At 59.1% G+C, this 16,480-nt stretch overlaps 1 protein-coding gene across 11 annotated transcripts in view; it reads left to right on the top strand.

Moving 5' to 3' along the window:
• PLEKHA6 (pleckstrin homology domain containing A6) overlaps positions 1-16,480 on the top strand; it is a 135,596-nt gene that overhangs the window by 101,292 nt on the left and 17,824 nt on the right. For 6 of the 11 annotated variants that reach the window (XM_079761810.1, XM_079761808.1, XM_079761805.1 and 3 more), the window contains 9 exons: positions 1,831-2,033; positions 3,283-3,765; positions 4,865-5,360; positions 5,840-5,926; positions 11,818-11,886; positions 13,121-13,201; positions 13,469-13,618; positions 14,382-14,477; positions 15,862-15,973. In XM_079761810.1, the coding sequence (XP_079617936.1) occupies positions 1,831-2,033; positions 3,283-3,765; positions 4,865-5,360; positions 5,840-5,926; positions 11,818-11,886; positions 13,121-13,201; positions 13,469-13,618; positions 14,382-14,477; positions 15,862-15,973 (1,777 nt within the window). Of the gene's footprint in view, positions 1-1,830; positions 2,034-3,282; positions 3,766-4,864; positions 5,361-5,839; positions 5,927-6,946; positions 7,001-10,821; positions 10,903-11,817; positions 11,887-13,120; positions 13,202-13,468; positions 13,619-14,381; positions 14,478-15,861; positions 15,974-16,480 lie in introns of all 11 variants that reach the window. The other 5 variants (XM_079761807.1, XM_079761809.1, XM_079761813.1 and 2 more) reach the window with 5 other exon arrangements.

Below are 16,480 nucleotides of genomic sequence, written 5' to 3' on the forward strand. Positions count from 1 at the left end.
ATGAGCTTGACTGTCCCGGCCCAGCCCACTGCTGAATGCGGGACCTCTCCCTGCCCCAGCCCCTGGGGGGTGGGGGGGGGCTTGGTGGACTTCACCCCACTGGGGCACCTCCCTCCATTCTCTGGTCCCCTTTCCTGCTTCCAGGCGGGTGTTCCTCCCACTGCCCTTCAGTCGCCCTGCCTTCCCCAGGCCCTCTGCCCCCTCCCTGTCACCAGCAGCTGTTCCCTGGCCCTTGCTCCCTCCTTGTTTCCCCGGGGGCATGTCCTGTCCTCCAGCTTGACCTTGACTCTTCAAGTGCAAAGAGCATGCCTTTGCCTTCCCTGCACCTGGTGCCCGAGCAGTGCTCTGCTCTCGGAGGGTCACAAGATGCTGAGCGTTGAGCTCACTTGCCGCCCACTCCTACCAGCCCCGGGACACACCCAGGGTCCCGCCCGCGTCTCTCCTCTGCGACACCCCTGTGTTCTCCACTGCAGAGCGCTCGCCTTGGCCCTGGTCGCCACGTCCCTGTGTAGTTCAACCCCCAGACACCTCCTCACAGCTTCGCTGGCTTTTCCTCAGCACCTCCCTGCCTCTGCTGATGTGCTCTGGCCCCTGCTGAGGGTGGGGACGGGCAGGGTCCAGGGGAAGGAGCACCAGCCCTGCCCTCACTGGGTGCAGAGGATGTGCCCTCGCTGGGGAAGGGCTCCTGCCAGAACGGCATCCTGTGCAGCGGGCAGGGGCCGCGGTGGAGTGCGGGGCCGGCCAGGAGAGCATTTGGAGGGTGTGGATTTGACTTTGCTGCTCAGGAGAGCCCTGGCGCCTGGTCAGAGGAGCCCTGTCTTCTCTCCTGTCAACACCCAGAGCACCCAAGGGGTCAGAGGGCCACGTGAGGTTCCCATCGGAGACTTAATCACGTCTGGCTCTCATGCGGGGTGGGATAAACGTGCTTTTCCTGGGAGACCGGGGTCCCACCTGGGGGGTATGCCGAGGTCCCCCAAGGAGTCTAGCCTGGAGCTTCTTGTCCTTGGGCCCAAGAATCTCGAGTTTCACCAAGTAGACCCCCCCCCCTCGCCACCCCCCTCTGCCCCATTCCACAGACCAGAGCTGGTCAGGAACGGAGGGAGGGTTAGTGCTGGGAATCCCTGACCCCTCTCCACCAGCCCGGATTCCCCGGTGCAAGCTCTGCGCTCCCCCTCCTGGCGGGCTGAGCTGGCATTGATGGGTGCTGTGGTCCCAATGGTAACCCCGAGCAGAAGGGGGTCGTTTGAATAGCCTCCGCTTCCGTCCCCTCCTCACCATTCCCGCCATGTGGTCTCTGTCTCTCCCTCTGGTGTTTGGTTGACCTGTTCTCTACTCTCCTCCTCCTGACTGCGTGAGGACCCTCCTCTGGACAGGAGCTTCCTTCTGGGTTCCCGCCTGCCGCACCTGCTCGTGGCCGCCGACTAGGTAGCGTGCTCTGCCTGTGTGCATGCCCCTTGCATGCCAGGAGAGGGCCAGGCCGTCTCTGCACGGAAGAGACAGAGCTGGCTTCTCAGAGACCCAGGGATCTCTCCCAGACTTTGGCTAATTGCCCTTCAAATCAAAGATAGAACTCGATGGGAGAGCGGGCATGGTAATTGTCCCTCCTGCTTCTAATCACCTCAGGTGGGGCAGGTAAGCTTACCTGGGCCGCCCCGTGGTGTCCAGAGAGCTAGCCAGGCAGACACCTGGCACCAGCTGGAGCTCTTGGGGTACCTGTGGGCCACCCTCCTCACCTTGCCCCTGAGCTCCATGTGGGGAAAAGAGCTGCAGGTCCTGGGCGCGGCCTTCCTGACCACCTGTTCTGTGGGGATGGGTGTCTTCTCCCTACAGGTGACTGTGTGCTGGGTGGACGAGGCCGGGGCCAGTTCCACGCACTGCCTCTCCCCACAGGCCGAGCACGCCGGGGTCCGCACCTACTTCTTCAGCGCCGAGAGTCCCGAGGAGCAGGAGGCCTGGATCCAGGCCATGGGGGAGGCTGCCCGGGTCCAGATCCCCCCAGCCCAGAAGTCCGTGCCCCAAGCTGTGCGTCTCAAGTGAGTGCCCGGGTCCTGGGCCTCGGTCGGGGAGTGCTAGTGAAAGGAAGAGAGAGGCAGGGCCCCGCTCGATGCCATCGCTGAACCCGGTGTGCTGGCGGAAGCACAGAGCAGGGTGCCGGGCGAGGCCATCTCAGAGCCGGTGGTCTGTTCCCCTGGCCGGCTCTTCCTCTGCTCTCTGAGCTGGAGGAGGCCAAGAGAGAGCCAGGTTCGGCTGGCCAGGAGCCAAAGGCCAGGGTCACTTGCTCAGTTTTTCTGGGCTGTGTAGGTGAGGCACACAGCCTTTACGGAAGGTAGACTCCGGTTCGAATCCCAACTTGGCCACTTACACACAGCGTGACCTCCGTGCAAGTGACTTCACCTCTGTGGACCTGGGCTTCCTTTCCTCAGAGGCATCAATTATAATCCTCCTCGTAGGCCGTTGTGAGGACTAACGAGTATGCAGAATGCTGGGATGTCGTGAGCACTCAGCACAGGGCTGTGCCCATCACGTCCCCAGCCGCAGTCTAGGTGCCTGTCTCTCCTCGAACTGGTGTTGAGTAGATGTTAACGGGGACCCAGAAGGCGGGGTCACAGTGCAGACTCCAAGTCTATGCACATGCCTGAGACATGTTGACCAAGCAATGTCTCAACAAAAACGCTTGGATGTGTTGAATTTGAGAAACTCTAGGGAGAACATTGTCATGAGATTCTACCTTAGCAAGACTGTCCATTTGAGTCTGGAATCTGCTCTGGGACAGCATACTTCCAGGGGTTCACTCATCATTTCATAAACATCTACTGTGAATAGCAATGTGTGAAGCACTCAGTCGGGTACTAGGAAGACGAGGGAGCAAAATTCTGACGAGTTCCTGCCTCGTGGAGCTTATATTCTAGCAAGATGTCAGTCCTGGGAGAAGCTTGCTTTGGGAAGGGAACTAGCATGCCTCCATGCTGTGCAGTTTGAGGCAACAGCCTCTGCCCGGTGCCTCCCATGTGTGGCCCCACACGGGTCCTGAGGGGAGGCATGGTGCTGAAGGGAGTGGAGTGGCCCGTGGGAGACCTGGAGGGCCGAGAGAGATGGCCCAGGCAGATCGGATGACTTTTTCTAATCACTGGGCAACAGAATTGTAATGTAGTAAATTCTGCTCCCATTGCTACCTTTCTGCCCATCCTTCTCCACTCCCTCCCTCCCTCCCAGTGTACCACCCCCCACCCAACTCCGTGCTGGGCTGGAATCTCTTACGCCATCTCCCTTGGCACCCTGCAGCCACGAGAAGCCAGACTCGGAAAACACGCCACCCAGCAAACACCACCACCAGCCGCCTCACAACAGCTTCCCCAACCCTGAGCCCGAGGCCAAGACCCGCGGGGAGGGCGATGGCCGAGGCTGCGAGAAGGCCGAGAGGAGGCCCGAGAGGCCCGACATCCAGAGCGAGCCTCTGGCGAAAGCCAATGGCATCCAAGCTGGACCGGAACCAGCCTCCGAGCCAGGCAGCCCTTACCCTGGGGGCCCGAGGGTCCCCGGGGGCGGGGAGCGGCCCCCCCAGCCCAACGGCTGGCCCTACGGCTCCCCAAGCCGGCCAGGGAGCACGGCTTTCCCGCCTCAGGACTCGGAGAGCGGGGGACGCCGGCCGAGCTTCCCCCCTCATGCCAACCCCGACAAGATTGCCCAGCGCAAGAGCTCCATGAGCCAGCTCCAGCAGTGGGTGAACCTGCGCCGGGGGGTGCCTCCCCCCGAAGACCTTCGGAGGTGAGGCCTGCGGAGGGGCAGGGGGGGAGCTGGGGTGCTGGTGCCGCTAAGGGAGGGGCTGGGGGAGTAACAGGAGAGGCACCCGCTGTTGGAAACCTTCTGGAAGCCAAGAGAGCCCCAGGGTCCCCGCCTGGCCAAGCCCTTTGCTGCCCCCATGGCTCCCTCGGCCGGACTTTGCTCTCTATCTGCGTCCTTGGAGGAGGGGACAGAGCACCCAGCGTCCCTGCACAGGGTGTGGGGGGGCCCAGGAAGCAGGCAGGCAGTTTGGGGGGGGTCCTTAAAGTTGCCCCAGGCAGACATCTGTCCCCGGGCTTCCGGCCCTCCTACAACATCCTGTGTTCCAGCGTCGCTACCCGCAGGAGACGCATGGTCAGCCGCCACGCCAGCTCCATCCCAGACCAGCTCTGACTGTGTGAGAGCCAATGTTTATGGGCCGTTTTTCAAAAGAGAAAAGAAACCAAGTGTTGCCACTCATTGACCCCAGTTCTGCCCTCTGTACCAACCGACGCTTTTGTGGAGGGACTGGCTTTCAGACACGGGGCGGTTCTCACTGGGCCCTGGGGGCCGGGCCGCGCGGGCCGCGTGGGCAGGGGCAGTGTCCCAGCCGCGCCGCGGGCTGCGCCCTGCTGGTGGGCTGGCGCCCGGCCGCCGCCCCGCCGGGAGAGCGAGGCCGCCCTTGGCTCAGGTCCCATCGGAGCGGGAAGCCGCTCTTTGTTCCTCCGTGGGCCTCCTCCGGTGCCCGGGGCCCTCGCTCTCTTCTGTGCGCCTCTCCGGACAGGATCTGATAGATTCACGCGGAGATAGAGAAGGCTAATAAGGCTTAAAGTTTCTCCCCAGGGGCATTGCATGTTAAGAGACAGAGATGGAAACTCAGGGAGCTGGTTGAGGGAGGAGCTCGGAGGACGGGGTCTTCCCTGAACCTCTGGACACAAACCTGGTGCCCGGGCTGCTCACAAGGCCAGCCCGACGCACCCCTCACATGATCACCGCCCCCCTCCTCCCCCCCCCCCCCGCCCAACTCCAGGCTGGAGGGTTCAGGGATGCGGCTGGGTAGGGCCATGCCCGCTCTGTCCACGTCTTACACTGTCCTCTCCCTCAGTCCCTCTAGGTTCTACCCCGTGTCCCGCAGGGGCCCCGAGTACTGCGGCCCCTACTCCTCCCAGTTCCCCGACGATTACCAGTACTACCCGCCGGGGGTGCGGCCGGACAGCATCTGCTCCATGCCCGCCTACGACCGCATCAGCCCGCCCTGGGCCCTGGAGGACAAGCGCCACTCCTTCCGCAACGGGTGTGGGTGGAAGGAGCCCGCCGGCTACGGGCGGCAGGACGGCACCGTCTGGATCCCCAGCCCCTCCCGGCAGCCCGTCTATTACGATGAGCTGGACGCCGCCTCTGGCTCCCTGCGCCGCCTGTCCCTGCAGCCCCGGTCCCACTCGGTGCCCCGCTCGCCCAGCCAAGGCTCCTACAGCCGCCCCCGCATCTACTCCCCCGTCCGCTCGCCCAGCGCCCGCTTTGAGCGGCTGCCACCTCGCAGCGAGGACATCTACGTGGACCCCACCGCCTATGTGATGAGACGGTCCATCAGCTCTCCCAAGGTGAGCCACCAGCCTGCCCCTCCCTCCTCACCCCCGGGGGTCCCCCAGAAGCCCGACGCCATCTGCTGAGAAGAGGTGGCGCTGCGGGAGCATCTGGGACATGGGGGACACTGGGCAGTGTGTTGACAGGGCCAGCAATGTGCCCAGGGAGCCCCTGGCCCTGGGGTTCCGTCCCCAGGAGAGCTGCCCCGGGGGGCGTGCTTTGCCCCCCTAAGTAGGAACGTTGGTTTCTGTGCCCGTGGCCAGATGATGCCAGGAACCCTCCTTCTCTGTAAGAGGGCGGCGAGGGCGCTGGTGTTCGGATCTGCAGGACTGAGCAGATCATGGCCAGGATCTCGCACTGGAGCAAGGCTGTCCATTTTAGTTCGGAATCTGCTCTGGGACAGGATACAAATATCCCTAACCTTGAACTTCAGTTGGTGGGGAAGTCCGCGTCCCAGCCGGACCCTCTCACCTCTCCAATCCCCTTTCTCTTCCAGTATGATTACCTGGGAGACAGGCGGCCAGTCCCTGCAGGACTGTACCCCTACAACTACCCACCACCCCCCACGGTTCACGATAAGATGGTACGTCCTCTCCTCCCCCACACTCCGCTCAGGGCGGCTCCTCCCGGGAGGGCTCTGTGCCCCCTGCCTGGCCCATGTGGTTGTTAGTAGCCTCTGGATACCTCCTTCCTCCCGGCCAGGACTCTGACCCCCGGAGAGTTGGGGGCCAGTGGCCCCTTTTCTGTGACACAGGGCAGAGACGCAAGGACAGGTCTGGAACGTTGTGATGTCCTGAACCTCTGGCCTCAGAGCAATCCTGCAGCTCGTCCGGGGGCCTGGACAGGGGCTCAGATTGCGGGCCGGGAAGCCATTCAGGCTAGAACTCCCAGCAGGCATGGCCCTCCAGCCTGTCCCCCTAAGCGCACCTGCTTCTGCTTGTCCTGGCCTGGAATGCCGCTCTGGGGAAGGAGGCTGGCAGGACTGGGGGAGAAGAGATGTTCCATATTGTTTCCTCGTTCCTCTCCCTCTACTGTGTCTTTTCCTAAGAAGTTTTGTCTCCACCTGGAGAACTAGAACTGAGGGGCAGGCCGGACCCTCATCCCCCAGGCCTGTTGCTGTCCCCCCTCCCTGCACAGCACCCGGAGGCCAGGGTGGAGGAGGCCGGGCAGGGAGGGCTGTGCCTCCGTACCCTCTCCTCCTCTGCCAGCGTCCAAACCCCAGGCTTACCCACGTAAATGCGCCCACCCAGAACCAGCAGATTTCCCCAGAAAACTGGGCAACATCTGCTGGAGGTGCTGACCAGACGACTCAGTGGCTCTTCCTCACTTGGGAGGGCCCGCCGACCAGGGAGCCCCAAGCCCCCCGCCCCCGCCCCCCCCCCCCCCCCCCCGCCCCGTGTCTCTCCGTGGCTGGCTTGGGAGGTCCAGCAGGCAGCTTCCGCACCTGCCCTCATCCTCACCCCACCCTTCCCCAGGACTCCACGGCAGAGAGACGTCCTGTCCTTGCCCAGCTAACTCTTAACTGCTTTGCTTCCTTTTTATTGTTTTCTTTCGTCCTGTTCCTGTTTGTTTGTGTTGCCGTTGGGCCTCGGGTTCCGGGTAGGATGAACTTTTAGACCTTCAGTTGCAAAGAAACCTAGAGTATTTGGATCAGCAGGTAGGCAGAGCTGGTGCCCCCTCGCCACCCCTGCTCCTGCCACCTCCCCCGCTCCTTCCCGCCTCCTCCCCACCTCCTCATCCTCCATCCATCTGACAACCTTTGTTGGCACAACCAGGACACAACAAAGTGGCCTATATTTTGGTTTGCGCCTTCACACCCCTTCCCTTCCGAGCTCTTTAGGGCAGCTGGGAGCTTCCCGGGGAAAGGAGACTATAAATGGCCCCATGAATAATGAATGCCACCTCCTGTTTGTTCAGCCAGATGGGCCTGCCCCCGGGGGCAGGCAGGAATTTGCATCTTTGCTGGAGAGAGTAGCACAGAGGAGATGCTTGGGCCTAAAATGCTAGGGTTTAGTTCAGTGGGAATCTGGGAAATGGTCCTGTTAGACTCTAGCAGTTCGTAAACAGGATGGCAGACGTGTCCTAGGATGGCTTAAAAACTCTATCGATTCAGTATATTTGTTAGTTCACATACACACACAGCGTATGTTTTCCTGCGAATTCACTGTGGTGGGCAGAGGGAGTCGTTTCAACCCAGGTTCACTGATGAGTGTCCTGAAGAGGCAGTGACTGTCCCCAGGGGATGGAAGCGATGGGCTGCCTGGGCCGGGCTCCAGGGCTCTCTGCCCATTGGCCACCTGGCCTTGTAGGCTCAGGGGGCTGTGGCACTCACAGCCAGGGGTCAGCACGCTGGGCATTTCTCTGAGCACAACCTCTCGTGCTCAGATCTGTGCTGCAAATCATGGGAGGCAGCCTGGGGTGGTGGGGAAAATCATAATGGCAGTAATAGCAACAACAGTGGCCGCAGCTACCAGAATTGGGTGCTTCTTGTGCTCCAGGCTATTCTAAGCACTTGACAGAGCCTAGCTCACTTAATCTTGATAGAAACCCTGCAAGGGGGGTGCTGTGAGTCTCCCCTTTTATAACTGGTGAAACTAAAGCACAGAGAGGCTAGACCTGGGCTGAGGGCACACGGCTGGTGCCTGGCAGCGCATGGAATAGGATTCTGAGCTTTGACCTAGTTTACAGCCGCGGAAACACCTAGTAAACGAAGAAGCTCGGGTCACACCTCATCCGGATGCTTGTGTGCTCTCGGGGCTGTCGAGAGAAGCAGAAGCACGACATCAGAGGCGATAACTATGACTGTGGATGGTTCTGGTCACAGCACGTGGCAAGCCCCTCCCTGGGCCTCATGTCTTCGTCACGCAGCCTCGCAGAAGGCCTTGGGCACGGGAAGCGCTGACACCCGCGTGTCCATCAGCAGGGAAGACTCCCAGCCCGCAAGGACATTGCAGTTAGTTCCAGAAAGCAGCACTGTGTTGTCCAGTCCCTGGGGGTGTCCAGTCCGTGGATAGCCGGGAGGCCAAGCCCGAGCAGGCCTGGAAGCCCTGACCCCCAGCCCCAGAGCTGGCTCTGCTGGGCCCTGGGCCCCGGGCAGGCTCTCCTCCCTGCGGCCCATCCACAGAGCCTGGCTGTCCGGTTATTCCGTGCAGATAGCAGTGCCTCTACAGGGGCCTCTGTCCTCCCAGAGGGGCGAGGCCTCAGAAGTAACCTTTCAGAGTTGTCCTCCTCAATAAACAGATACCCTAGATATTCTTAAGAGGCAGTTTGACATGATAAGCGTCCCGAACGTAGAGCCAGGCACTGCACTTTAGCTCCACCTCTGCCATTTACAAGGAGTTTTGCTTTGTTGTTGTTTGTTTACCTTGAAAATGTCACTAGTCTCTCTGGGCCTTTGTTTTCTCAATTATAAAACAGTCATCATAGAACCTGCCCTCCCTGCCTCCCGGAGGCATCAGAGGAATCGAGTAAGAATGCATATGAGAGCACGTTATCAGGAATTGGCAATAAGTGGTAATTGCTGCTCTGGTTATTTTATTGTTCTTTTTCTTCTAAAACTCAATTTCAAATATTACTGAGAGCCCTTATTATGTATAAGGTACTGGGCTAGGTGCTCTCTCAGAGAGACAGAGGATGGTACCCAGGAGTCTAGAGAGACAGAGGATGGTACCCAGGAGTCTTCCTAGAGACAGGCCCCACCTGGGCTGAAAGAGCTCGAGTCACACCAGGGTGGGTACAGGCCTGGGTGGGGCCAGTCCTGCTTCTCTCCTTCTTTGCCAGACCCACTGGCTGGGACAGGGGGCCAGGGTGCGGGGGGGATGAGACCAGTGCATGTCCAGGAAGGGCCTGGCCTCCCTGCCCTCTCACAGCCGATGTATTGGTAGATCTGCCTTGTCTTCCATACACACATCCACACGCCATCCACACATCACACACAGGACACAGGCATGACATACAGGTAGCACATGTCAACATACACCCATGTGCACACCCCATGCACAGTAAATACAATCTCTCTCTCTCTCTCTCTCTCTCTCTCTCTCTCTCTCTCTCTCTCTCTCTCTCACACACACACACACACACACACACACACACACACAGACTCCAAGAAGACAAGGATCAATTCTAGTTCAGATCCTTATAATGTGGTTGATGTCCTGTTGACTTACCTATTTCACAAAGACTCAACCTTATGTTATAATCGCTGTTTCGGAAGTCTTTTAAATGACATTTTATGCCATAGAAAAAGTTTCTAATTAGGCTAATGAGGTAGAAAAATCAGATTCTCAGAAAGCCTTTTAAAATGCTGTAGGACCTGCAAATGGGGGTGAATGGGTGCCCCTCACCCATCCACGGCACACAGAAGCAAGGCCGAATTTGGACTGCCATCCAAATGGTACAAGGAAAATACACGTGGGTCCAATAAAGATTGGAAAGACAGGGGCAAAAATGGGAGACTTCCCGAACTGAGAACCCAGAAGATCTGCCCTAAGGTGGCCCTATCCCTTCCCCTACTCACTTCGCCTCCCTAAAAAGCTTTTCCTGTGCCCCTCCTCTCTGCTGCCTGCTCCTGCAGATGAATTGAGTTAAAGGGACATAGCCAAGGACGCTCCCTTAATATGTTCACTTTTTGATGCCATCACCCTGGAACCAGTGGGGGAAATGATGGCATTTCTGATTGATTTGTTTGGCTCGTCCCCCCTCTTTCCCTCCATCCCTCCCTCACCTTTCTTACTTTTTCATTTGTCAAATAGTCTCCCCCCTTCCCCCCATGTTCCCAGTGATCCTTGAAACATAAGATAACGTGTTGGGAGAGCAGTGTTCCAATATCTGGTGTCCCTTTAACATGGCTTGCTTGTTTTGGCCTCCTTATTTGCTCCCTAGCGTCATCCAAGATCGGCATGGATGCTACCAGCCCAGCTCTGGAAACCATGTTTAGCAATCCTTTCTACTCTAGAGCCAAGAGGTGGGCAGGGTTGGGGAGAGAGGCCTGTGCCTAGGTGTTTGGGAAGGCCCATCCAGAGGCAGCTGTTCTTTCCAGTTGTTTCATTTAGTTCAAATTGTGGGAGGCTGGCCTTGGCAACTGCCTGTGTGGTCTTTGGCCAAAGCAGCGTGCGAAATGCGAGCTGGGGCCAGGAGATGACCAACTTGACCAATGTGGGCGAGATGCAGAGTACTCAGGCACCCTGGGGAAGCGTCATCGGGCCGGGACGTCTCAGAGCTGCGAGCAAGGGCGCAGGGACCTCCCAGCTCCCTTCTGTGGCCTTTCCTCGGGGCAGCTTCAGGGCTGGTCCTGAGGTGGAGTTCACAGAGGAAGAGTGATGGGTGAGGCCAAATAGAGGCCAACTAGAGGGTGCTGGAGCCCCCAAGAGGACCTGCCCCGTTCTGTGTCCTGGCAGGCGAGCGCAGGAGGGTGTGGGGAAGGTATCTCTCTCTGTGAGTCTGAGTTTGAATCGTCCGTTCCTTCCTCTGCTGCAGATGAGTGAGAGTGAGACTCTCATCAGTATGGTGAACCGCATGGTGGAGAGCTCCTCCCCCAGGGCCCAACTCTTCATGCAAGTAAGACCTCTGCTGGCAGCATGGGCCCTGTCAACACCATGTCAGCTGCTTGTGCATGGTCCAGTCAACCCACCTGGGGATGGGGCTCGCTCCGCCCAACCCACTCATCTGCCAGGCCTCATCTCCCAGGCTCAGCCCAGTCTCCCTCCTTTAATGCCACTGTGTTCCCTTCATTCTTCATGTTCATGGATAAACCCAAGTCCCATTTCCCAAACCATCAAAATAGCACCGACATCTCATGCCTGCCAGGGACCACGGATCTGCTTTTTAATGCCCAGGGCTTCTATTTTATATTTGGTATCTTCTCCACAGACATTACTGGGGACGGGGGCATGGGTGTGTGATAGGGAACCATCCAAGGCCAACGGTGTGGAAAGGGTGCTGTGGTTACTGGATGCGTCATGGAGGGCAGGGAGCATGTACTGGACCCAGAGACACTTCTGTATGTGTATCAATCCTGGTTGAGGCACCAGCCCTGTGACTGGTATTCAATCCGCTAGGTCAACAAGTCTCAAGTATTTCCAATGCTCATTCCATTCTCCCACGTCTGATCCTCAAACACAGCTGAAGGGTAACTGTTGCTCTCAGGGTTGTTACCAACAAGCCCTCTGGGAGCTACACACTCTTGGAGTCCCTCTCAGCAGTAGGTCCTAGCGTTTTGGGGAGAGGAAACAGCCAGTGAGCAGTGCCTCTACTTCTAGAATGGGCCTGGGACAATTGGGATGGAGCCTAGACCAGGCTGACCCAGGCTTCCCAGCCAGGGGACAGAGAATTAGCTCAGCTCAGGGGCCCAGGTGGAAGCTACCAGAGGTGGTGTATGATGGTTTCTGGCAAAAATGGAGCAAGGGTTGTCGCTTTCCCGCCTCCACATGCCCTCTGTCCCCTGCTGCAGTAACCGGCCTCATGTTCCTGCAGGTCCCTCCGTACCCAGAAGTGTTCCGGGACAGCGTCCACACCTACAAGCTAAACGAGCAGGATACAGATGTAAGAGCAGCGCTCCTGCTCCCTCTGTCCACTCCACCCCTCCTGCTGCTGTTCTCGTCCTCCAGCTCCTCCATCCATCTCTCTCCTCGCGGCTCTTCACACATGCGACTCATGTTCTCTCTCACTGCAAAGACAACATTCCTCCTGTCCCTCCTCACCCCCCTTCTTTTCTCATTCTTCCCCCTCCCCCTGCCTCCCACTCTGCCTGTGTGTTTCCCCCTGAGCCCTAGGCCCCGTGTCTCCAGCAGTGGGATCTGCTTCCTGCAGGAACTCAGACTTTGCTAGGAGGTCAGTCGTAGTCCCTAGGTCACTGCAAAGAAGAACATGGCTGTGCCCCAGCCCTCAGGGAGCCTCAGGGTAGTGGCAGTCACCAGGTGCCAGTAGGTGGCAGCATATGATTCATATATGAACAGCCCGATAACAGGTTCTGTAGGAGTGAGACCATGGGGGCTGGTGGGTCAGGGTCAAAACAGGTGGCGTGTGAGCTGGCCTTGAGCTAAAAGGCGCAGAGGGCATGATCGGGCTCAGGGGGAAGGAGCTGCAGGGGCGTTTGAGGAATGGCATGAACAGAGCTGTGCGCGTAGAAAAGCACAAGTCTTTCCGGAAGAGAAGTTTGGCCTCGCCTGCTTTCTCCCCAGCTCCACTGGCCTTGTCTGGGGAGCAGATCTGCCCAGCAGGCCTGGGAGAGGTTCCATTCAGGCAAGGACCAGACCTCCGAGGGACCCCAGCGTCAGCCATCCTGAGACCCTGGAGAGGGGAGGGGAGAATAGGTGGTGGGGACCATGGAGCCCGTTTACATTGTTCACTGGTTTTCTGAGACTGTTGTTCAAACACCCTACCTACCCCCTTGAGTCCACATCCCCTAGGAGGCCAGGAGGGCCAGGCCACGTTATCTCCCCAACCCTCATGAGTTAGAAGACCTGGGAGGATGGGAATGTAGGAGCCTAATGTTTGGCGTTCGGCCCTCTCTTCTCTCAAGCTGACTCACTTCCTCAGAGAATAAACACACCTCCCCTCCCAGTGGGTTCCCGGGGAGTCAGGCTCCCAAGGTAAAGACCACCTTCCTGTTCCCAGGAGTTTCCCAAGTCAAGGTGAAAGGCTAGGATTCTCTGCAGGGGAAAGGAGGCGGTATCCAGAGGCCGGGCCCTGCCAACCCAAGTCTCAGGTCCCCATCAAATCGTGTCCTTCACCCCTTCTCTCTCCCTTCCTGCCCCCCACTCCCTCGGGACCCCAGAAGTTGCTGGGCAAATTGTGTGAGCAGAACAAGGTGGTGAGGGAGCAGGACCGGCTGGTGCAGCAGCTCCGAGCTGAGAAGGTGAGAACCAAGGGGTGGCCTTGAGTGGGGGCAGGTGGTGGGGGAGAGCTGGGGGGGAAGGTGTGGGCTGCTAGCTCCATCTTGACTAAGCTGAGAGCTTCGCCCTCCTTGAACTTCTGTCCTGCCCTGGCTCTCCTGGGGAGCCTCCGGCAGGGTGAGGACAGCCTCCACTAATCGGCCTGGTTGGGCCTCTCGGGCTCAGGCCTGGGATGCTAACAGCCCCAAAGAGGGGAGCTCAGGGCCACTCACAGCCCTGCCTTTCCTCAGGAGAGCCTGGAAAGTGCCTTGATGGGGACCCACCAGGAGCTGGAGATGTTCGGGAGCCAGCCCGCCTACCCAGAGAAGCTGCTGCACAAGAAGGAGTCGCTGCAGAACCAGCTCATCAACATCCGGGTGGAGCTGTCCCAGGCAACCACGGTAGGTAACCACGGTAACCAGAGCGGGTCTACACCTGCCAGGAGAGCCTCCCCTCCCCGGCGGTGCTCCCCGAATCCCAGTTCTCCCCAGAGGGCCAGAGCAGGGTGCTCCTGGGGAGGGACACAAACACAGACCGGAGCTCTGCCTTGCAAAGAGACAGCCGGTAAGCCAGGCTGCTCGCCCACAGTCTCCATGGAACTGGCGAACTTTCCACCGACTGTACCTGCCCCAGGTCGGCGTGAAATCAAGGCCACTTGTTTCCCTGGCTGCTCTGTCTTCTCCCCTGGAGAACCCGGACCCTGGCAGCAATGCTGCTGCCTGGTCATCCTGGTGGGCCCAAGGCAGACCCTCCCAGCTGACGGCTGGGTGATAGCTCGCAGGGCAGCAGCAAACGCCCCGGAGAGCATGGCCCAGAGAGGAGAGCAAACCTCCAGAGGCACACCCCTTCCCTCCGTCTCTTTTCCCTTTACCCTCCGCTTTCCATGGCCCGATCTGGGAGAGCAGGAGGGCGAGGGAGCGATGTTCCCCGCTCCGGCCTGTCCACATGTCTGGAGAGGATGCTATTTTCTCTTACTTCGGGTTTCGGCAGGGTGGGCTGTGGCACCTCTTATAAGGCTGGCGCTTGGCTGTCATTAGCATGTCGCAGGCCTGTGCACCCTCCTCCCGGCCCTCCCCAGATCTGCCGGCCTCGGGCCCCTGGCCCAGTCGCAGGATGAGAGGGATGCTAGGCGAGCTGCTTTCTCAGTAAACGCTCCCCGTGCAGGCCCTGACCAACAGCACCACGGAGTACGAGAGCCTCGAGTCGGAGGTCTCTGCCCTGCACGACGACCTCTGGGAACAGCTCAACTTGGACATCCAGGTGACTGGGGCCCTGGGCAGGCGGGGGTCCGCATGTGCTGTGGGTCTTCCCTTGTCCTTATGGCCAACAGAGACCAGAGTGGCGTCCTCTCTTGCTTTAGAGATTTCAGACTTACGACGAGGAGTTGGTTTCTGAGACCAAAGACCAGGTTCAGGCCACTTCAAAGGGACTCTAAACCTCAGGATGAGGATAACGTGGGGTTCTTCTTCGGTTCCATCAAATGGCAGGGAGTGAGCCCAGGAGCTCGTTAGATGTCAGGTGTTGTATGACTGGAGGATTGAACAGACATAAATAGAAATACAAGATCGATACAAATCTCCCTCAGGTCAGCAGAAGAGTAGGCAGTACGGGCTACATGCAGGCATTTAGGTAGGAAGAGACCTCCTTTCTCGGGCTGGTTAGGAGCACTGTCTGGAGGCAGCGGCTGGACACGCTGACCGTGGGCATCTTGTTCTCCGCCTCCCTCTGTCTTCTCTCTGCCCAGCACACACCTCTGTGCCCCCTCTCTAGCTGGCGTTGCCAGCCCTGTTTCTCTGGTGCGGTTAAGCCCTGCTTTCCCCGGTTTCCTCCTGTTTCCTCCTGGTAACAGAACTTACCACCCTAGCCTGGCAGCTGGTTAGGTGGAGCGAGGCGAAGGCCTGGTCCGAGGACCCAGGTGGTCGGTGGGCGATTTTAGGAGGCAGGGTAGTGTGACCAAGAGCACCAGCTCTTGGAGCAAACGGACCCAGATTCAGGTGGTGGTCGCACAACTTACTCCAGGTGGCTGGGCTGAGTCCCTTCGTCTCAGAAGTGGGGACAGCTGCCGCCCTTGCCTCATAGAGCCGTGCGGCCAGAGCGAGTTAGTGTCTGCAAAGCACTTACCGGGGTGGGGGTGCTAAACTAGAGGTGGCCATCATTTTTCAAAGAGTGGGTGCTGTCATCGAATATAATCCATGAGCATTTAGGCATACGCTGGGGGTGGGCATTACAGAAGAGCTACCTGGATCTGAAGAAAACCAGGGAACTGGAGCTCTCAGCCTGGAAAGGGGGCTACCCTAGAATGTCTACCTGCGGGGCCTCCACTCCAGGACCTGTCTCCCCCAGGGGCTCTGGGGGCAGGTCCCCACTCTCTTTTGGTTCCGAGTTCTCAGGTTGACCTAAGGGGGCTCTTTACTCTGATGACAGAGTCCTCTCCTTGGCATTCAGAGCTGCGTTTCATAGAGGCTGAGGACACAGAGGCTGCCCGTGAGAGAGACGAATGTACTGGAGGGTGTGTGTGTGTGTGTGTGTGTTACACTCCCTCGTGCACAGGGCTCCTGCCTGCTGCTGGTTTAAGGGAGGTCGGGAAAGGGCTGGGACACTCCTCAGCAGTCACTTCCTTTGACCTGCTCTGTGGCTGTTGCAGAACGAGGTGCTCAACCGGCAAATCCAGAAGGAGATCTGGAGGATCCAGGACGTGATGGAGGGGCTCAGGAAGAATAACCCGTCCCGGGGCACAGACACAGCCAAGCACAGAGGTGGGCGCCTCCCCTGTCAGCCTCAGGCCTCTGGCTTCACCAGGAATGCTCCGTGCCCTGGCTCCTCCCACACCTGCCGGCTCACCCTCTAGGCCAAGCATGTCAAACTCACGGCCGGCGGGCTTACCGGCCGCGAGTTTGACATGCTTGCTCTAGGCCCTCACTCTGTGCTCAGAACCTGCCATGGCCTCTCAGGGCTCCAGAGTCTTCCCCAGGGCCCTGGGGTGGCAGGTGGGACACCCTTATCCTCCCCTCCCCAGAACAGACCGGATATACCACTCAGAGATGCTGTTGACCCTGATACCCTAGATTTCTCCCCAGAAAAGGTCAAAGAGCAGCTGGGCGTCCCCAGCCCCTAAGCCCACCGGCCCCTGGGTGGTCTGAGTCCTCTACCTTAGTGTCTTCCTTCAGCCTTGGGACCTTGGGCTGGCTGGCTTTGATATCCTCTCCCCTGTGTAGCGCCCCTCCCAGCCGTTGACCCAGCCCATGTATAAGTCCCTCCAGCAG

The sequence above is a fragment of the Cnephaeus nilssonii genome (genome assembly GCF_951640355.1).
Source record: "Cnephaeus nilssonii genome assembly, chromosome: 21".
NCBI lineage: Eukaryota > Metazoa > Chordata > Mammalia > Chiroptera > Vespertilionidae > Cnephaeus > Cnephaeus nilssonii.